General features: G+C 47.7%; 1 protein-coding gene across 4 annotated transcripts; it reads right to left on the reverse strand.

Annotated features, from left to right (window-relative positions):
• Positions 1 to 8397: 8397 nt before the first annotated feature.
• Positions 8398 to 21998, reverse strand: UNC5CL (unc-5 family C-terminal like). Of its 4 annotated transcripts, none has more exons than XM_016122963.2 (10): positions 21744 to 21998; positions 20129 to 20186; positions 16064 to 16486; positions 15280 to 15580; positions 14262 to 14524; positions 13449 to 13550; positions 13108 to 13175; positions 12091 to 12191; positions 11825 to 11938; positions 8398 to 10360 (listed from the first exon to the last, which is right to left on the reverse strand). In XM_016122963.2, exons 3-10 carry the CDS (start codon positions 16446 to 16448, stop codon positions 10129 to 10131), a joined length of 1566 nt encoding a protein of 521 aa, XP_015978449.2. In that variant the 5' UTR covers positions 16449 to 16486; positions 20129 to 20186; positions 21744 to 21998; the 3' UTR covers positions 8398 to 10128. The 4 variants fall into 4 exon arrangements, with proteins under 4 accessions (XP_015978449.2, XP_015978447.2, XP_015978448.2 ...); XM_016122961.2 differs by having other exon boundaries at positions 16064 to 16582; positions 20129 to 20409; XM_016122962.2 differs by having other exon boundaries at positions 20134 to 21998.
• Between the last annotated feature and the right edge of the window lie 91 nt (positions 21999 to 22089).

The raw sequence follows: 22089 nt of genomic DNA on the forward strand, positions 1-22089 counted from the left end.
TTCTTCAAAGTAAAAAACTAAACAAAAAAAAAATTTAAATACATATAGAAACATCCTGTTAAAAATATAAGGCCAGCATGGGGGTGGGGAGATTCTTAATAGTTCCTAACAAGTAGAGAACAGCACAAAAACATGAATAGTGCAATAGGAGCCTTTGTTTCAAACGTGATAAATATAAAATGTCATAGATGCCCTCTCACTTTGTAGATGTTTTTATTTTAGGGTAACTTTATTTCAGGGTAACCCAAGTTTTCCAGCCTCACCTGTCTACAGAGAGGTTCACAATTACTTGTGTCACCCATGTTTCACCAGTTTTTGCCCCTACTCACTATTACAGAGCTCCTACCTCACCCCAAATTTCACCCAGTTATTACTGGGGACCTCTGGAGGTTTCTCCCACAAGACCACTGGTTGTCTGCTGTATTCTGTGCCTCACTCCTATCCCATCTGTAGATGCCCTCTGTTGTCAGTTACTCCAGGATGTTGCCTCACTGGGGTCCTTCTACCAGGGGTGAAGGTCACTAAGGAGTGAATTCAAGAAGCTACCTCCTGATGTCAGCAAGCCTAAGCAAGTCCACTGGACTCCTCTTGCCTGGAGCCTTGCAAGGTTCCATGCAATTAGGAGAGCAGATGCCCACCCCAGTGCCCTACACCAGAGCAGAGCAGCCACGTCTAACAGAGCCCCTGTGAAAACTGCTGCTGAATTCTCCACTCAGACTTAGCAATGAAACAAAGCTCTAATACACAAGTAAAGCATAGTAAGGGCTAACATTTACTGAGAATTTACTATGTGCCAGTCTCTATGCAAAGCAGTTCATGTGTGTAAACTCACATAAGTCCGACAGGTAGGTAGTCTGCTGTCACAAAGAGACCCATCAATAATCCAGTGGCTTAAAGAAGTTACAGGTTTTTTTCTCATATAATGTCTGAGGAAGCCTTCCTGGTCAGCAGATAGCTCTGCTTCAGGCAGAGAGTAAGTGACCCGGGATCCAACCAGCTTGTTTCTCTGCCATTCCCTAAAACATGGTCTTCATTCTCATGGTGTAAGCTGGGTCACTGGCATGTTTGTTTTCAGTCAATGGGAAGGAGAAAGGGAGCATGGAGAAAGCATGCCAATTGCCCTAAGGCACTGGGCCTAGAAGTCTCCTATATCACCCACACACATTCTGTTGGTGAGAACTTCATTACATGGCCTAGCCTAACTGCAGTGAGACTAGGAAATGTGTTCCCAACACAATTCTGTTACAACGACGAAGAGGGAAATGTGTTCTGGTAGACAGCTCTCAGCCTCCAGTCAGTCACACCCAAAGATGATCATATGGATAAATGCTCACCCTAGATAATAGTGATCTTCTCTGACAAACTAATTTTAACTATTGAAGTAGAGCTGGATCCCCTTCAGATAAAATGTGTGTTTTGCATGTTTTATTAACAGGGATCTAATGAAGATGTAAGACTTGGCTCTAACAGGGGTGTTGGCTTGGGTAGACTTTTTAAGTGACATCACTGTCCAGGATTTAGGAAAAGGAAGCTTGAATATGAGTCTAGAGCCTTTGCTTAGGAAAATCACTGAACCTCTCAGGCCTGAGTTCTCTGTAAAAGAGAATCCAAGAAGATAATGAAAGTGGCGTGGCCTATTAAGCTGAGAAGTGTTGTCAATTGGCGGGTATTATTTTTTGTCTGAGGGGACCTGCACATCCTACCACCAAAGTTGCCTCTTGGGAAGGCCACAGGTGGCACTGACCACAGTCTGGGTTTAAGATGAACAGGTGAGCCAGAAGGAGCTTGGCAGGAGCATGTGCGCACTGCTCAGCCAGTTGGGCAGCTAATCATTTACCCACGTGGATGACTTGATTTCTGATTGAGTTAACAAGTACTTATTGAACAGTTTCCTGAAGGCCTGCTATAAATTGGATACTACACAGGAACCCTATAAATTTTTACAACCCTGCCTTCTTCAAATATTTGGGTAATATAAAAGATAACTGAGGAAGAAGGAGAAGAAGAAGCCATTGGCGAGGTAGGTGGGAATTGAAGAGAGGTTCATTATCCTAATTTCCAAGCACCAAAGAGTGTGTTTGCCAATGAGAACAAACCAACTCACTGTGCAGGTTACTAACGTATAATGTGGCCTAGCCTGAGCTAATGTTCATTACAGCAACTCACATTTGCTGAGTGCTTATGAAGTGCCAAACACTATGCTATGTGTTTTACACACATAATCTGATTTAACTCTAACAACTCTGAAGACTGGCACCAACTATTGTTAGCTCCACTTTACAGAGGCAAAAACAGAGGCAGACAGATGTGAAGCAACTTACTCAAGGTCACGCTAGTAAATGGCAGACTTGGATTTGAAATCCAGCCCTCTCTGTTTCCAGACACTGTTCCTTTAACCACTGGGCCTGACTAACACCTATTGACCATAGGCCTCAGCTTCATTTGTGAAATGGGGTCACTGCATCTGTCCCTGTTTGCCTTATAGGGTTTTTGTGAGGACCTACTGAGAAATGGTTGCCAAGGAGTACTGTGAACTTACAAAACCTTATGAAAAAGGATTAAACAGTATTGCTCCAAGTTTTCCTAAGATGATCATACTTTAGGCAGCTGGAGAACAGAACTGTTAGGAGTAGCCAAAGTTAAAATAAACCTTTTTTACTTAGAAACTTCAGAGGAAGAATGTTGACTTGTCTGGCAGAAAACAGTTCCAAGCCCCAGAGGTCACGGCTGCTTTTATCTCTGACACTCCATCACAACATCTAGAATCAACAACACAACTGTTAGGCTGTGAAGATTCTCAGAAGTTCTATGAGAGCCCCATGGGCAGAGGAACTGAGACCCCTAGCCAGTAACTGTCACCAACCTGCCAGCCATGTGAATGGGTCACTATGGAAGTTGATCCTCCAGTCTCAGTCAAACCTTCAGGTGATGTAACCACAAGAGAGACCCTGAACCAAAAACTACATAGAAACTGAGAGTTAATAAATGGCTTATTGTTTTTTGTAAACCACTAAGTTTGGGGGTAATTTGTTACACAGCAGTAGATAACTGCTCATACAGAGTCTAGACTATTTCATGGCTTATAAGGTTAATAAGTATTATACTGGGCTCTTGGTTCTAAGCAAAATAAACCAATTCTGGCTAACATAAGCCAAAAAGAAATTTTCTGGAAGGGGCCCCTGGCATCTCCATGGCTCTGAAGAGCCACTAACACATCCTATCTGACTTAGTTCAGACTGCTATAATAGAATACCATAGACTTGGTAGCTTAACAAGAAACATTGAATTCTCACAATTCTACAGCCTAGGAGGTACAAGATAAAGGTGCCAGCCATCTGGTGTCAAGAGAGAGCTCTCTCCCTGGTTTCATACAGGCTTCTTGTTGTATCCTCATGTGGCTGAGAGCAGAGCAGAGAGAGGGGAAGCAAAAGCTCTCATGCCTCTTCTTATAAGGATACTACTCCCATTCATGACCTCATTCATGACTTAATTACCCAAAGGCCCCATTTTTTAATGCCATCATATTGAGGGTTTGGATTTTAAAATATGAATTCTAGGGGGCCACAAACATTCAGTGCATAGCACTATCTACTATCTACTTTCTCGGGATTCAATGTCTGGAGTGACAATGGCATGGGTCATGTCTCAGCCCTGTGGCTACACCAAGGGCAGAAGAGAAAAGATCTGCCTCTTTGGCATCATTTCCCTCTAAAGACTACTTCCAGTTGGGGGGAAATGATTCCTGAAAGGAAATTAGGGTGCTATTGAAGAGGGAGATGGGATGTTCTGCAGTGGAAACCAATAAATGTCCAGCCCAGGGGTCACTGCGTAGTTCTACAAGAGGAAGACCTCAAATGTTATTGAGCCAAATGATGTGTAGACAGTAGGCTGAGTGTTTTTACATTCACGGCCTCATTAATTCTCACAACGTCTTTCAAAGAGGGTTTTATCATCCCCATCATCCAGACACAGAGATGGAACCTCAAACACATTAAGTAACTTGCCCAAGTCTTCACGGAAAATGATGGAGCTTGTTTTTAAGTTCAAGTTTGTGGGGTTCCAGAGTCCTTACTTTGACCTATATTACCAGGCTTTCAAGACTGAGCTCAAGGAAATGGAACCACATTCTGCTTCGATGGAACCAAATAAATTTAAAAGGAGTTCATTAAAAGAAAGAGACAAAGGCTAAAGTAAGGAAGTGGCCTGGTCTTCTCCCAGCGGGGAAGTTACCAGAGTACTATCTGACCAGCTTGGCCCAGAAAGAAGGGGGTAGTCACAGGCAGAAAGAACAGCACCCACAAAAAAAGAGTCTTCAGAAATGGGAGCTTCCCAGGGACTCAGAGTGTATACACTGAAAGTTGTCCACTTCTGCCACCTAGCCACAGAAGGCATCTTCAGCTCCAGTTCAAGAGCCCAACTCTGGGGAAGCCCATGGGTGGGTATACAATGGGCACAAGCAATATGCGAAGGTTTTCCTGGTAGATTTCTGAGATGATTGATGTCACTGAGTCTCCTTCTCTGATACATATTCTCCTCATGTTTTTCTGGTATTTCTAGGGGCAGGATAGCTGATTCCTCCCCAGATCATGTGTTAGCCTCTCCTTTACCCCCATTCTACTCTCTACTCCACTAAGAAATGTTTCTGAAATCCCATTTTCACCCACTTCAGCATTTCCTAAATATTAGTAATTTTCTTATTGCATTTTTCCTAGTTTATTTGGAAAAGAAATCTACTCTCACCTGCAGTTTGCTAGCTAATATAGCACATTTCTGTCCTCGGGCTAATGTCTTTATGATATTATGATACTAACCAGCTAGTATTGACGTGCGCTTTCTGTTGTCCAGGAGCTATAACATGTCCCCCAACAAGAAACTAGCATAGGCTAGAATGAAGACAGTATGAGAAAGATTACCTGAAGGTGAGAAAATAAATGAGAGAACATCATGATTCTAAGCACATAATAAGTAGTCAAATATATGCTGAGCAGATGAATAAACATACCTGTGTAAGGCTTTAAAAAGGATGAGTAAGGATGGCAGTTCTCATAAAAGAGATTTCTCAGGCTTTTGTAGTTCAAAGACTAATAATTTTTTTGTTTTGTTTTTAATTTGGGAAGAGGAAATCAATATAGGATTAACTACCTTTTTATTTTGCTAAGTAAAGACATGTTAATAAAACTATCATCTCTATTACTGTCCTTTCATAAGATAATAGACCCCTTGACACCAACAAAGAAGGGAAAGTATGATCACAGAATAAGAGACAGTCTTTCCAAAGAAAAAATCATGGACACACAGGATAGGGTTCTTAGTTGTACATTACAGAATACCTCTCTAGCTAGTTTAAGCAGAGAACAATATATTACCGAGATAGATAGTCCATAGAATCATTGGAAGGGCTGAAGGAACAGACTCTGAGGAGAACTTCTCCAAACCACAGCACAGAAAAAAGCCACCAAAGAAGCTGCCAAGTCAGGAAGATGCTGCCATAGCTATTGGCTACCAGACCAGTCACATGCCTCAAAATAACCACCAGCCACATGCCCTGTTTAGCTCCCCACACTATTTAATACCAAAGCAAGGTCCTACATGAGTTCAGCTTATTGGCAGAACCAATCTAGATCCCCATCTGCCCAGGAGTCTGGAAAATGTAGGTCGACTTTTTAGCCTCTGCAGGACAAGAAGTCACATGAGGCTGGAGAAGGCATTGAGTAAATCGGTTAACTACTGTTGGTGAGCTTTTTCTGCATTCTCATGAAATGTGTTGAGGTCTGATACTGGACTGTGGAATCAGAGGTATGTTTTGAGGGATGTGTATAGTCATGCTTCATTGAGAAGATTCTGAAGATCAGGGGAATAACACCAATACCTGCTCTAGTCATGATTCTTCTTGTGAAGAGTTTGCTGTTTGAGGCCAGAGCATTAACTACATCCTGGGCATAGTGGAAATCTGTCCTATTCATGGCTGTTCATCAACTTTTGAGTAGATTTTTCAATATTTGGGAATATTTTCATGTAATGAGTCCCACTTCCCCAATATTAAAGTCAGAATTCAAATTTCCAGACCCCTTTGCAGCTAGGATTCAGCATGTGATCTGGGCTCTGACAAGCTGATGCCCACACTTGAGGTGGTTCCAGAAAAAGATAGCATGAAGAAGCAGGCAGTGCTGTATACAGAGCTTCCATTTTTGCTGACGTGGATGGCAGCAGAGGCCTCAGCTTTCAGATGGGTGGTAAGGTCTGGTTCCCAACTTGGAAATGGCAGCAATGGGGCAGGAACGGCTGCAGTAAAGCTGAGTTTCTGAGATCTAGTTCTCAGCAGCAGTAGCCATGAATATGCCAGTACTCCCCTGGCCACAACTTTGGGCTGGTTCTACAGCACAGTTTAGTTAGGTCATCATTACTGGAAACTTTACCTTAGTTCTATTTCTCAGGCCTCCAAATGTTTATCCTTTAGTTTAAAATCCCCTGTCTGCCTCAACCATCCAGAGTCAATTCTATTGTCGGGAACCAAACCCTACCTGATGTGCTGGGTGAGCCAAGAACACCTGACTCTGAATGCATGGCCTCTCCACTACCCTCAGTATGAACCATTCCTGTAGCAGAGTGGATCTGACTGGACCTCATTCATTTCCTTTTTGAGAGATGTGTAGAAAAGGATAGAAAGGAAATGCCCTTCTCTCTGGTTGACACCATTCCAGGAGCTCCTACAAAACAAGAATGCTTTTCTTCACTGAATTTTTATCACCAACACTTTGTGCAGGATGGGTATTCAGCAAATATTTGATGAATGAATGACTGAGTACACTATAAAGTTATGCCCAGGTGGATCTATAATCCATACCTACACTGTTCACGACAGTACGTATTAGCCACATATAGCTACCGAGCGCTTGAAATGTGGCTAGTACAATTAAGGAACTGCATTTTTATTTAATTTTATTGCAACTGATTTAAATTTTAAAATTTAGTCTGATCTCAGAAGCTAAGCAGGGTCGGGCCTGGTTAGTACTTGGATGGGAGACCACCTAGAAAGACTAGGTGCTGTAGGCAATTAAAAAAAAATTTTTTCTAATTTATACTTAATTTCATATTTGAAAAACTTTTAGCTTGTGTATGTAAATGTACTTTTCTTCTGTAAATTTTATGAAAGCTAAATACAGATCAAATATTTCCAATGAAAATTTAGTACATTTTTGACACAAATTGGGATGTGCTATAATTGCAAAATACACACCAAATTTCAATACTTTATGAGAAAAAGAATATAAAATACGTCATTAATAACTTTTATATTGGTCACATGTGGAATCATAATACTCTGGATGTTAGGTTGAACAATATATGTTAAAACTGACTTCACTGTTTTTTTAATATATTTTTTGATGTTACTACTAGAAAATATAAAATTAAATATGCAGCTTTCATTGTATTTCTGTTGGCCAGCATGGATCTGGACACTGACATGAATGTCACTCAGCCGGCAAATGGGGTACCAAGGACACATATAACGTCTAAGCACTGAAGCCTCTAAACATACAGACCAAGGCTGGGTATCTCCTGCTTATTCCCCTCTAAGCTCTAAACCCAACAGGAAGTTTAGTCATGGGCCTCTTCAACATGTGTTAAGAGCAGAAGTCACAAATTTGGAGTTTTTAGGGACCACGTAGATAACCTACCATGAAAAAAGGCTAGAGATAAGGCCGGAGCAGTGACCAAATCCTCTATTTAAAGGCTATGTGCAAAGAATAAATTCCCAAGTGACTGTCCCCTGGGTCACCAGTGTGCCATCTCTGCCTAGGCCCATGGAATCAAAAGGCCCTTGGAGTGCTTGGAACGTGGTCGTTTCATTCCAAGGGTAAATACACTGAAGCCAGGCTGAGCACTAAGTCTCCTAACACCCGCAGAACACACTCTCTCTCAGCTTTCGGCGCCCACAAATACATGCCAAATGGGCTTGATTTAGGAAACACAGGATGCGCTCTACAGGGATCAGGCAGCCTGCCACCTACCCCAAGATTTCCAAGCCTCCCCTTCCCAGCACTGCAAGCCCATTCTGAGGAATTACGGCAGGGATTCAAAAGGCATTCATCCCATCACAGAAACCCTTGTGGTTTCTATTCACAATTCCAGAAGAAGTGAAACTTAAATTGTTCCAGGGTAGGGAGGAACACAAAATAAAGATGCCTTTGGCTGGCATGGAAAGCAAGGAAGAGATGATGGGAGAAAGAAGGAAAACCATGCTGGGACTCCAGGGGAGAAAGATGCTCTTGGCAGACCAATCCTGAGCCAAGTGCAGGGAGAGGAGGCCAAGGCACCAATCTGGAGTGTCTGCCAGCCCCTGGTGGGGTGGGAGCAGTAACTAGAAGGGTGGGAGAGGATGGATGAAGCTGAGGGAAGAGGGAGAGTGTTGAAGAGCCCAACTTGCTTCTAGTAGAAAGAGAAGCGAACCTCCATGATTTACCATGCTGGAGCCAGACTGGAAGCATGAAAGTTGCTTCCAAAATGCCTCTTCCATCCTGCCCCCATCAGTACAGTGTTACCAAATAAAACCATTCATACCAACACCCAAATTTATCAATCAGCATAATACAGTTAGCAACAAAGAAAAGCAATTTTCATATTTTATTATACAACAATGTTCATCATAGGAAAAGGCTTAATATTTTTAATTAAATACAGAAGCAAATTATTTAGTGTTGCCGGAGAGATTGTTCACCTGCCCTTGAAAAAACTAACACCCGTTTGCAAACAAAAGAATGCTAGAGTTGAATCAAACCATTTGCTCTCTTTTCAGGACCCAGCTATTAATCTCTTCTCTACAGTGTCTAACACATAGTAGGAGCTAAACAAATATTTGTTGACCGATTGGGGTGTTCCTTAATCCCTATCCTATATTTCCTGACCCTCAACTGGACCTTGATTTATAGGGTAAAATCCCCACCCACCCATCCCTAGGGTGGCTCAGTGTCTTTCAATAGCCTTTGATACATAACATTGGTTTAGAGACACCTGCCTGAGGGGAATGACTGAGGGTTTCAGAGAAAGAAACACACAAATGCAGGCACAGTCTGAGGTAGAGACAAAACAATGCTAAAATGTAGAGTAACAAAGAGACAGAATCAGGGATGGAAGATTGCAGAAGATAGTGACAGCAAAATGAAGTCAGAGAGACTTAAAACTCACAGTTAGAGATAAAAAAAGGTTGGACAGAAATGGTTTCTTTTCAGCTTCGATGTTTTATAGCAGACATTATGGCAAAGAAAGGAAGACAAGGTACAGATAAGGAGACAAAGGAAGGCAAAGGTACTACTGCTCATCTTTAGATCTGGCCTTGAACCCTTGTGCTATCCTCACCTCACACCCACCAAACCGGGCTCCTTATTGCCTCAGCACTCCATACTCACTCTTGGCTCCTAACATGGGTCCAACCAACCATCTCCCTCTACCCTCATCTAAAGATCTCTGAACCCATCTTTGCCTGTCCAAATCTTCCCTCCAACATTCTCCATGAAGCTTTCTCACTGCTCCAGCCCATACTCAGCTCCCTCCCTCCTCAACTCCTAAAGCAGTACAGTGCATACCACACCCACATCCCCTAACCTCAGGATATGTATCATTTTAGAGTTTGTCCTCAGCTCATGTGAGCATATCTTGACTCTCACAGGAGAACTGTGGGCTTGTCAAGGCTCCAAATTTTCTCATATATTCCAGGATTCCCCATGATACCCAGTCCAATACTGGTTATCACTAAATGCTCAGTGAATACTTATGTACTGACCAGTCCCCTAAGGGGTGCCAACAGGGCAACCTCAGTCTATTCGTAAATAGCTTTCTGGAGTCTGGCCACGCTGGGCCATCTCCTGGGCTCCTGCGCCCCCTGCTGTCCAGGAGGGGATCTGCAGGAAGACAAAGCAGGTCGCAAAGGTGGTCCTGACCGGGGGAGGCTAACAGCGGCACTCCAGCCTCACGGGGGCCCCCGGCACCTTCCAAGGGTTCTGATAAAGTGGTGGGCACAGCAAGAAACAGCTTCTATGTCCTTCCTAGGTGTCTGGGCACACCCCACGGCCTCCCAGCGCCCAGAGTGCTGCAGACTGCACCCCACCCTGCCCCACCCGAACGCGGCGCTCAGAACTTCTCGTCCAGCTCCAGCTCCAGGCCCCGGTTCTCCCAGGAGCCCCCACGTACTACGGAGCCTGGGCTGGCACTGTGCGTCCCGCTCAGGTAGTTCTGGATGACGGAGGCGCAGTCCAAACGCTCCATGAGGGTCATGAGGTAGTGCAGCTCCTGCAGGCTGCCGTTCTGCTCCTCAAACAGCTCCAGAATTGCCGCAGCGGGACTGCGCTGGCACGACATGAATCTGGCCAGGAGCGGGTGGGAGCAGGGGAGAGGAGGGAGGGACTTCAGTGAGATCCTCCACCCCCCACCTCCATCCCCCGGGCCCCAAGCTCTGGTCTGTATCCTGCTGTTGTCTGCCTTCCAGGAGACTTATGGGTATAAGGTCCCAGGACTTTGAAACCCGAGATTGCGCTGGCTCAAAGACAATTCCTCTCCAAGCCTCAGTTTCCTCTTCGTACACCCAGGGCTTGGATGAGAGGACCTCTAAGGTTGCTGTCAGCACTGATGTTCTGTAATTGCCCTCTTTACCTTCCCTGCCTTAAACGCACTCTCTCCACCTCCTCTCTGTCTCCCAGGACACGACATCCTGCCTGCCCACTACTGGGCAAACAGTTGTTCTAAACCATGGCTTTTAGCAAGACTCTCCCCTGCTCGAAAACATTCCAGTCTCTTTTGCCTACTAACCAAACCCACGCCCCTGACTTTCTGGCTCATCTACCACTTGGCCTCACTCTGTTCTTTCTAACCGTTTCCACCTGCTCTCATCCTGAACCTTACTTTTCAAGGCCTATCCCTTTCCCACTTTGTACATGCCCCACCCACAACCAACTCCGTTACTCCTCCCTTTCAGAACGCCTGGGCCCCTGGGCTGTCTTTCCCACTTCCCTGTAGCCCTTTCTAATTTCCATCTCCCAGGGGAAGGAGACCATTCCGCACCCCTCAGTTCGGACTTCTGATCATAACTTCCACATGTCTTCGTTATTCTTGCTTTTCTGTCTCTGTCTGTTTTCAGTTTACTCTGCAATAGTGGATACATACAGTATGGCTCAAGGAACATCCGCCTTTATTCTGTTAAGCACTCTGTATCCCTTACTAGAGTGTGAGCTCCCAGGAGCTAGGACCATTCATCCTGTGTTCCTAAGCTTAGCACAGTTTTCCAAGACATAGTAGGTATTGATAAATGTGTAATAAATGGGTGATTTTAAAATCCACCCTGCTTCCAGCTGGGTGCGGTTCTAGTCCCATCTTCTGGGTGAAGTCTTCCCTGACCACTGTACTTATAGTCAGGGTTCTGCGGCTTAGCTCAGACTTATTCTTCTACTGATTTCTCTTGACAGAGACCATGGTTATATCATCCCTATTATTGCTAACATTTATTGAATTAACATGTGCCAGTTGCTCAGCTACATGCTTTATATGCATTATCTTATAGTCTGTCATTCTACCCTTCAGGGCACAGCTTTTCAGGCATTCAATATATACCAGATGACTTACATGTTAACTGATACATTTTTAAGTATTTATTGAACACCTACTAAAAACCAGGCATCGTCCTAGGTACTGAGAATACAATGATAAATAGAAAGAGCTTCCCTTTTATGAGGAGTAAGGTGGGAAAAGCCATTCTCTGCCTTTTAAGTTGCTCTCTTATCTAGGGTCCTGAGATCCCCGCTCCTCTCCCATTCGCAGACATCACCCCTCTTACCGGATCTTCATGCCACAGAGGCCCATGTGGGAGGCCAGTCGACGCCAGTCATTGCCAGTGATGCTGGTTGGCTCCAGCAACATTTGCAGCTGCTCAAAGAGCTCAGGAGGCAGCCTGAGGCCAGGGGAAAGGGTGTTCGCAGAAGGGAGGATCAAAGACACCCAGTCTGGATCCACACATACCCCAAATGCTATACTTGCCCAATAGGCACTGGGCAGGAATCCCGAACACCCCCCAGGAAGCAGCCCAAGCAACCCTCACCTCACCTATTGCATGGGGGCGGCTGGGAGACAGGGGGCGGCGCTGCCCAAGATTCTTCCTCTGATGCCTGGAATCTGAGGATTTCCATGTACTTGGTCTCCAAGCCCTGAGCCAGTAGAGGGGCCAGGAACACACTTAGGGATCATAAGCCATCCCCTGAGCAAGAAGCTGGGAACCCATCTTCATTCCTCGTGTCTTTCCTTAAGTCTGTTACCCAAAGCCACTTTACCAGGAGACTCAGCCTCACTCCATGCTAGACCCTCTACCCTCTGCTTTGCTGCCCCCAAAACCCTCAGTTTGCCTCCTGAGCTCTTTGGGACCTGGGACATGAAAATCAAACAGCGTGTATAACTAAGATACCAGGAGAAGTTCGCAGAGGCGGCGGTGGTAGCGGGGGGAGAGTGGAGAGGAGGGAGGTTCTGGGGCTGGGGGAAGGTCATCCAAAAACAGAGACACTGAACACTCAGGCATACGTGTCCCCTTCCCTCCATTCCTCCTTTCTTTGGTTCCTCCTCCCCAAGTGACACCCATGAGGGGTATCTGCCTACTCTCCACTAAGATGCCATATGGTTCCCCAAAGACTCTCAACCCTGATTCCTTCATACCTTTCCTTGGGAGAATAGGATATCTAACTCTCACCCCACCTTCTAAAAACCCCCTTCGTGGTCAATCTCCACTCAAAAATACACATCATCATTTAGATGCAGGTAATCAGCCTAGAAAGAAACCACTTCTCTTTGATGCCCAAGTTCCTCTGGGTGGAGAGAAGGGGTTAATGTAAGGTTTGGTTTCAAAGACTGGGTGTCTTTGATTCTCCCCTCTGAGAACACCCTCCTACTGAATTCATCCATGGAGAGACAAGAGAGAGTCAGGGATGAAAAGTAACTTGGAGGCCAAGTGCCATCTTCACCTGATTGATTATCTAATTAGGGCCATACTTACTGGGCTCCAGACCCCTCTCCAACTTTGCCTAGGAGTTCCCCCAGGCCCTGCCCTTCCTCTGCCCCTCAGCTCCAACTCACATCCTGGAAGGTGTGCATGGTGACGATGATCTCATTGGTTAGTGCTGAGCAGTCCTCATTCTCATTGGCTGCAAAAAGGAGAGGACAAGGCAGGTGAGAGAGGACAAGGCCTGGCATACGAGAGCAGGAGAAGTGAAAAGGACTCTACAGTGAGTGAGGCTTTGGAAATCTGAAGAAGCTGAGCAGCCTGCACCATCTTTCTCTCTGCAAAGATCCGTTGTGGTTCCTCACCTTTGAAAAGTCTGTATTGCATGGCTGAATGAGGAGCTGCAGAGCTCCAAGGTGACGAGGTAGGGAGAGAAGAGGAGAGGGCAGGAGGTGGACTTGGGCTCCTGGACTACCTGCTTTTCTCCGGAAGCAGAAGGAGCGGAAGGGGCACTTTCCATGCCAGATGTGAAGGTGGGGGACGAGCTGGCAACTGCTGTCATCCACATTCTCCCAACCTGGAAAGAAGACAGACACAGAGGGCCTCAGAGAGCAGGGCCTCCACAAGTGTGTAAGGAAGGCTACTCTGTGGCAGGCGCCATACAGGGTGCTGTGGTGAACAACACTGAGGGGGCAAAGTCTGGATGGTGTCTCAAGTGAGCGAAAGTTCCCAAAGCGGCTTTCCTTCTACCACCATACACTCCTACACACACACATATGCCTTCCCACTCTTGGACCCTCCCCTCCAATCTTCACCCTCCCATCCACTACCCCGAGGAGCAGCCATGAGTGTGTGCCTGCTCCACACCCACACAAGTGTCCTGGGCCCCATGGAAAATTCCCACAGCCCATGCCATGAAGGAAAGAGGGCCCAAGCACGGAAGTGTGAAACTCCTCCTCCAACACCAGCTCCATCCAGATGAGACAATAAATAAAAGCCTCCCCTTTCCTCCTAGGGGTACCAAACCTCTCTTTCTTCCCATCCTGCATCACTGTCCTCCCATGGAGGAACCAGGGCTGAGTGAGCCACAGAGGAAGAAAGTAGGCAGAGCCTGGAGACTCCTGGAGGCAGTAGCAGAAGCCAGAGGATTGCCTAGACACTGCTGCCTGCCCAGGAGTCTCCAAAAGGAACTTGGGGATCCCAGATTTTCACCCCAGAGGGACGCCCAGACCCCTCCCTCTAGTGGTGCTCCCTATTGCCCTGTCCCTAGGCCCCCCACCTCCCTCACCCTCAGAGATGTACTTGAGCTTCAGGCACTGGTCCCCTCGGGCCCCAGTGAAGTCGAAGAGTTGGCAGGGCCCGCGCAGGCGCCCACCGTGGGGCTGCTCGTTGGTCAGAGCCCACTGCAGGGCGCAGGGCGTGTTGTTGAGGAAGTAGACTCGCAGCTGCAGGTGGGACTGCCCCGGCGCCAGCGGCGAGCAGAAAACAGCCAGCTGCAGCCATTTGCGAGCTTCGTGGCCCACCGGTGCCTCCAGCACACAGGTGTAGAGGCTGCAGAGTAGAAGGGAGATGGTGGCAGGGACAGGGTGTGGGAGAAAATGGGACGCCAGTGCGCCGGCCGCCCAGCTCCTGCTGTGCCAAGGGAATCTGTGGAGGCCCTCCCAGGAGCTGAGGAGAGCAGTCCAGGGCATGTATAGGGAGGAACTGGGGTACGGGGTGGGAGGGAGGAGTTGAGAGAGGGACAAAAAGTGAGTCACATGCAGTGACCATCACAGAGTGGGCAAAGAACCAGCAAAAATCCTCTGGGGTGGGAGAGAGGAAAGGTGGGCTCAGGGCCACTGTGCTTTGGAGGGGTCCCACAGATGGCTGGCACTGTTCTGGTTAATGGGTGGCAAGGAGAATGAGAGGAATAAGGGCCTAAGATTCTAGGAAGACAGTGAGGACAGGCAAGAGTTGGGATGGCGTGTTAGAGAACTGGAGGGAACAAACAGCCCTAGAGAGTTGGGGGACAGTCCTGAACCGGAGCACAGGACATAGACAATTTTAGAGAGACAAAGGCAGGGGTGGGACAGGCCCCCTCTGGACAGAGGGCTGGGGTTGAGTCAGACCCTCTAGACAGGCAGAGAAACCAAGGGGAGATGCTCAGTCTCGGTCAGGGTTGGAGTGGCACAAGCTGCCATAGACACCAGCATAGAAGGACCGAGAAGCGACACATGGGAATAAGGGATTTGCAGGCCATCTGGGCCAGATAATGAGGCAGACAGAGAAAAGGAACAGGAAGGACAGGCTGTTGGGCTCCTGCCTACCTGAAGTGGGAGAGGTGGATGCGACACTCGTCCAGGGAGGTGTGACTCCCTGACTGCCCCAGAGGCTTCCAGGCCTTGGCATCGAGCAGGTTTGTGTTGCTGCTGTAGGTGCAGGCATGGCTGGATTGCTGGGCACAATGCTTGAACGTGAGGGTGCAGGGCTTCAGAAAGGAGGCCCCGTGGGGGCCACATGCCACCACGGGACTCACTAGTGCTTGGGCTTTGGACAATGACGGGGCGTCCGACAAGTCCCACACCAGAATCAGTGACACTCGCTCCTGGCGGCCCACAGCCACAGCACCTGGGAAGACAGAGAGCTGAGATGGGCCTGGCAGGCAGGTGTACCCCTGTCCCAGGGGAGGCCAGGCCAGATGGGAGGGGAGGTGGAGCAGGCGCCCAGGAGAGAGGATACACACATAGGAAGGCAGTACAGAAGGAGAGCAAGATGATTGTGAGCTGACGTGTGGTGTCATCTTGTGCCAGTCACTCGCCTTCCTTCCAGGACTACCGTAAATTTGCAAATCGTGCTCTTTGTCTACTTTATTTTCCTTTATTGGAGACTGTCACAACATACTGTTCAAAGCACCTTACTTCCACCTACCAGGAAGTTGTCATAAAAATACGTAATATATCCATCTTTGGAGTTAATAAAGTCATACTAAAAGTATGAACAATTTTCAAAGTTATGCAGATGTCTGTGGATGATGCTCCCTTCAATGTGGTGCCCTCATACAACGCACAATCTGAACACCTACGTGCTGAGAAGGGAGCTGGGCGCTGTTACCTGGCGGGATGAGCAGAGAGATGCCCATATCCTGGAGTATCAGGCAGCCTCCACGGTGATCCACCTCTCGAGCCGAAAACACCAACAGCTTGTGCATCAGCTGACGGACAATGGTCTGGCCCTGGGTGGGCGTGTGCAGTTCCTGGTAGAAGGCAGCCATCTCCGGTAGGGTAGCCGGCGGGCACTGCCTTGGGGACTCATTTTCTGGTAAGGGAGTAGGATCAGACACTGGCTCCTCTTGGCTATCCAGCTTCCAACGGGCCCGCGGCAGCCAGCGAGGACAGTGCCATCGAAGGCACTGGACCAGAAGGAGGACACTCGCCACTGGAACTCCCACCAACAGCAGGAACTGGGCCGGTTGGAAGGAACTCTCATGGGAGCACATCGGCCTGGTCACTCGATGCTGCCAGCTCGCCTGCACCCCTGTGCCAGCCAAGGCCAAGGGCGGGGAGGGGGAGGAGTCAGTGCCAGGCCAAGCCTTTTCAGTGTCATGGAGGCCAAGACTTGGCTTCCAAGCAGCTGCAATGAGGAAGCAAACTGTCCTTATTCCAGTGGCCCCCGCCCACTCCAGTCAGATCAATTCCTTTAACAGAACTTCACCTAGCCCTCTTATGTAAGAATCTATAGTAGACCTTCGTGATCTCAACATCAAATTAAACTCCCCTGAGGCAAAAAGAGCTTGGGTTTGGAGTTAGGGACTGAGAGTTCAGACACCACATTGGTCACTGGCCAAGCTTGTCGCATTGCTTAATGTGAATAAGTTTCCTCATCTGTCAGAATATCTACCTTGATCTCCATGTGCTTATATAGAAAAAAATCTTTAAGTGGAAAAGCAAATCACAGAGCGCTTAGACAGCCTCTGACCTCATTAATATAAATAACAAAACTATATACAAGTATAGATACACATTGATAGGTATATAAATGTAAATTATAGAGAAAGGTCTGAAGCAGTGCTGTGCAATAAAAATATAATACGAACACATACATAATTTTAAACTTTCCAGGGGCCACATTAAGTAAAAAAAGAAAAAAACAGTAGAAATGTACTTTAATAATATATTTTATTTTATCCAATATATTTAAAATAGTATCATTTCAACAGTTAACCAATATAAAGTCATTAATGATTGACATTCTTTTTTCACACTAAGTCTTTGGACCCCATGTGTATTTTACACTTACAGCACATCGCACCTGAGACTTGCTCTGTTTCAAGTCCCTGGTGGCCGCATGTGCTAGTGATTCCTGCCTTGCAGATCTGGGAGAATATACCCCAAGCTATTCCCATTGGTCATTACCGAAAGAGATGGTAAATTGAGAGGGTAGAAGGTGTGAACCAGGGTTTTCAAATGCCTTAAACTCTCTTTTTTTCTGTAGCCTTTGAAAGTTTCACACCAGGCATGTGTTTTTTATTAACTTTACAATTCTTTTCAAAAGCTATTACAAGTGAAAAAAAATTTCCTCTCAGAGTGATCGCGAGGATGGCGTGAGAGCATGCGAAAAGCATTTGAAGATGATAAAGCACTGTCCAAATACGCCTGTTTATTTGTGCCCCTCCTTCTGCCAGAAAAGTTGAAAGAGAGCTTACAGGGATGCATGAAATACAAGAGTAACAAAAGTTAAAAGTGAAAGCAAAAAGAGAAAGAAAAACAAAAGTGGGGGCCTCCAGTGAGGCTGGAATGAGGCAGGGCAAAAGCATACACTGACTGCCAGTGCACCTGGCTACCTGTGCACCTGGCTACCTGGCTACCCAGCGGGGGCCTCAGACTGGGACCTTGGCCTTCCAACGGCCTCCTGCACAGATGTCAGCTCTTCCTGAGGCCCTCCAGAGCCTACCACCTCTCCTTCCTACTTTCCCTCTTCCTCCCTTAATTTCCACCACCTACACCCCCCAGACTGGAGTCCTCACACCTTGTTAATTCTCGCTTTCGGCTTTTGCTCATGCTGTTCTCTTTCAGTCCTCACCTGTGCTCCCACCTGTCTCATCTGCCCCACCTGAATCCCTCTTGCTCAAGGGGCAGCCCCATCCCACCACGCCTCCAGCTCGCTAGCCCTTGGCGGTCTCGTGCCTCCAAAATCTCTCTTCATTGCCATCCCACCATACTGAGTGGTTTTTAATTACACTGTCATGTGTGTTTTACCCACTCGGATGAATGTTTTCTGAGCACCAGCTGTGTACCAGGCACAGTGGGAAGTTCAGTCCTGCTGAAGATGGCATCTTATTCGGATCTCAAGGAGCTTCTGAGGGAAGGGGACTCATTCTCTCTGTGGGTGATTTTCTGCACTAGAAAACTTCTGGCATCCATGCCTCCCCCTCCCTTCACCCATACCACACACAGGGAGCTGAGACCTTGCCTCCCCCCAACCCTAGCCTCCTGCTCCTTCCTTCTTTGGCACCCCTAAAGTCTAAGCCCCCTTCCTAGCTCCTCCCAGACAGGGGCAGAAGCTCCTCTGTATCTTCAGGACTGAGGACTGGGACAGGATCTGTCTCCCTGTGTCCTCACTGAAAATGTAGACAGAAAGGGAAGGTCGGCATTATTCCTTTTGCCTTAGAACCCAACCATGCAGACAGGACAGCAGGCCTCTAAAGGGCACACATGTGAAGTAGTTGAGTTGACCAAGCCCCAACTCTGATGGGAATAGGGTTGGAGCAACAAGCTTCCTTTTACATCCCCTCCATGCCTTTGGGTTGTTTCACACTAAAGATACCTGAAATTATAACTGTAATGATAAGAGCTAATATTTACAGAGCTTTACTCTGCACCTCAGTTAAAATACTCTAGGTGGCCTCGCTCATCTGATCCTCACAGTAGCCTTCGGGCTAGGTGTTATATTTATTTCCATTTCACAGAGAAGGAAGCCAAGTTTTCTCGCTACAATGAAGATGGATGGGGGATTATTAAGCTGCAACTAAAGCAGAAGGGAGAATGAGCAGGGATGACACAGACTTCTAGAAATATTCGCTTTTTTCCCCTGGCCCTTCTTTTTCCCCTAGGTCTCCTCCTTTCCCCTTCTAGAAGAAATGAAGGTCAAAGAGAAAGTAACAAAAATAAAGTAAAAATAAATATACGGAAATAAAGGCACATCCTTCTTTCCTCAGTGAGTGATAACTGCCCTACCCTCACCCCCTGCCCACCAAGGCACCAGCAGCAGAGGATGGGCCAGCTAATGTGAAAGGAGAGGCTCTGCGCTATTTCTGTAGAAACCACCTTCCTGGGGCCCCAAAAGACCAGAGTGCAAATCCCTTCCACCCCATTAGGTGGCTCAGCCAAGTTCCCTTGCCCAGCCTCCCAACCTGAAGCAGTTGGTAATCTACAAGCCCTAAAGCCCTGCTGAGCCTCCCATGTGGAGCCCTGGAGCAGGTTAACTCCTCCCCTAGCTCAGCCCCTGTTTCCCTGGCTGACAGCTCTCTTCAGGCTGCCTTGGCCCTCACTCTATCCTCTCCCTTGCCCCAGCAGTGGTAAGGGTCCCATACTGACAGCATGGCAACCAGCTCAATGTAGAGTGGAGCTTCCCAACCCCATGCCTGACTCATTATTACCCATGCCTCCAGTGTGCCTTGTCCCAAATCCCAGATCATCTTGGGTACCAGTTCCCCATGATGAGGGGTCCTTTGGAATTCAGCCATTAGCTGTCCCTAGGGAATCACCTCCTTTAACACAAAGATCCATGCTCCTTCTACAAAACTCTGTTCATCCCCTTTGAGGAAACGCTCAAACCATCTCCCACGTCACTGGTTCTTACCATGCCTGTTCAACCCTAACAGATCTCCAGCTATTGAAGGACATAAAAAGTACCCGACAGTTGAGTTCAAACTTCAGTCCTAGGCAGCACTCATCAGCAGAGCATACACGTCCTCAGTGCAGAGAATCATCCCACTGCCACTTGGGTCCTCGCACCTACAGAGCAGTAGGCCTCTACCAAGCCCCTTCTTCCTCTCCTCCTCCAGCAGAGGGTCTCCACTCTCTGGTAGGCCTGGCTGAGCTGACCTGACTTCTCTGACCCCAGGGGGCCCAAAAGCAATGCCCACCCCAACCCCAGCTGCCCCAGGGGTGAGCTCACCTTACCATGCAGGTGCTTCCAAAGGCTGGTGGCTTCTCCGGGAATTGTAGTTTCTTCTCTGAGAAACAGAGAGGTCAGCCAGACCCTGTCACCAGGCCAGCAGACGACTGCAGGTGGGCGGGGAATCAGGCAGGAGTGGCCTGGTGCTTCCCGGCAGAGTCCTGCCTCCCAGCCACCCTACAGAAGAATAGCGCAGCCTGCCCCTGTCTGTTGGCAAAGTCCAGCCAAGGTGAGGGAGTAGCCAATGATCCCAGAGGTCAGTTGACTTGCCAGTGTAGGGTCTAGGAGGGAGGGGACAGAGAGGAGACAACCTCCATACAGATGCAGCCCCTGGGTATGGGTGAAAGCCCTTCCTATCATTCCCTCTACTGGTGAGTGGCTGTCCCTAGCCAGAACAGAGCCTCTCAAACAAGCCACCTAGGGATCTTGTTAAAATGTGGGTTCTGATTCTGTAGATCTGGGGTGGAGTCTGAGATTCTGCATCTCTAAGAAGCTCCCAGGTGCTTCCAATGGGGCTGGTCCAGGGAGCTTAGTATGTAGTTCCACCCCATTCCTGCACAGAGATGGCAGAGGAGGCACGGAGATGGGCAATAAATCACAACTTGCTGGTGGCGTTGGGTGTGCCCATGTCTGCTCCCTGTCCAAGGCTCTTCCCACTGCCCACACTCAGAGCTGGTAGGGACACTGCCACTTGGAGAGCTGAACTTCAGGCCATTTCCAGCCCGAATCCTTCCTTAGAAACTCTGCCTAGGGAAGATGTTGCCACTAGAATGACAACTTCCTGTGAAAAGAGATGGGTTTTTTTAAAGATGTTTGCTGCTGTATTCTCAGCTCCTGTTACAGCCTGATCCGCACAAGTGTTTACAATACTTGTTGAATGAATGGGTAGTCCAACTGAGAGAAAAAAGGATGCATTTTGGTTCCAGACTGCCAACACCAAACTCTGGTGACCCATCTGTCAGCTCCATAATCTTAGGCAAGTTACACAACCTCTCTGAGCCTCACTTTTCTTGTCGGTCAAGTGTGGTTAATAGTATCTACCTTGTGAGGGGTAATTATTGTCATTACTGAGCTAATAAATATAAAGCGCCCACCACGAAATGGGTGCTCAATAAGTGGTAGCTGTTACCTCCATGATCTGGCCTCCTGCAATTGAGGAACAGGGGTGAGCTCCCCTAGTCATTATCTCCCATAAAAATAAGTAACTGCTGCTGCTTCCATCTCAGTTAATGATTCTCTAGCCTCTTGTTCCTCCCTGACTGCAATGCCTCCCCTCTGCTGCCTTCCCTAGGGGAGAGGAGATTGATGGAGTAAATACCCTTCAGGGTCCCCGAAGTAGAGAGAAGGGCAAAGGAATGGCAAAGGGCAGCCAACCCAGGAAGAGGACCTTAAAGGATGAGCAAAGACAAATGCTCAGAACTCGTATGGGGATGAAAAGGGGAGATTATAATCTTTGCTGTACAAAGCTCTGTCTGAGTCACACAGGAGGCTGCCTTCTCCTCTGAGTCATAAAGTTCTAGGGGGGTTGTAAAAGACCTGTCAAGCTCAAGTTCCAAGCCAACTACACTAGCAGGCTATAAAGAGGGGCTGTGTCCAAAGCTTGTGCTTGCCTTACCTGGGTACAGTCCCAGTGGCAAAAAGGTTCCGGGGAAATCTCAGGGTTCCCACAAACCCCAAGGACACAAAACTGGTTCACAGAATGCAGAGATCACAGGCATAAGTAGTCTTGCAGCCTGAGGCTGAGCAGTCTCAAAAGGTGTGGGTATCATAGCACCAAAGCTTCAACCATCCATCAAGGGGCCCCTCCAGAAAGCCAAGCCTAGCAGACCAGGGACCCCTGCTGAGAGAACCCTTCAGGGCCATGCAGGCAGCAACTGGACTCCCCAGCCAATGTCACCACCCTTGTTATTGGAGACAGGCCGGCCAGCTGCAAGTCCGGCTCCACCCTTCCCACCCACCCC

Source organism: Rousettus aegyptiacus, unplaced genomic scaffold (assembly GCF_014176215.1).
Source record: "Rousettus aegyptiacus isolate mRouAeg1 unplaced genomic scaffold, mRouAeg1.p scaffold_m13_p_1, whole genome shotgun sequence".
Classification (NCBI taxonomy): Eukaryota; Metazoa; Chordata; class Mammalia; order Chiroptera; family Pteropodidae; genus Rousettus; species Rousettus aegyptiacus.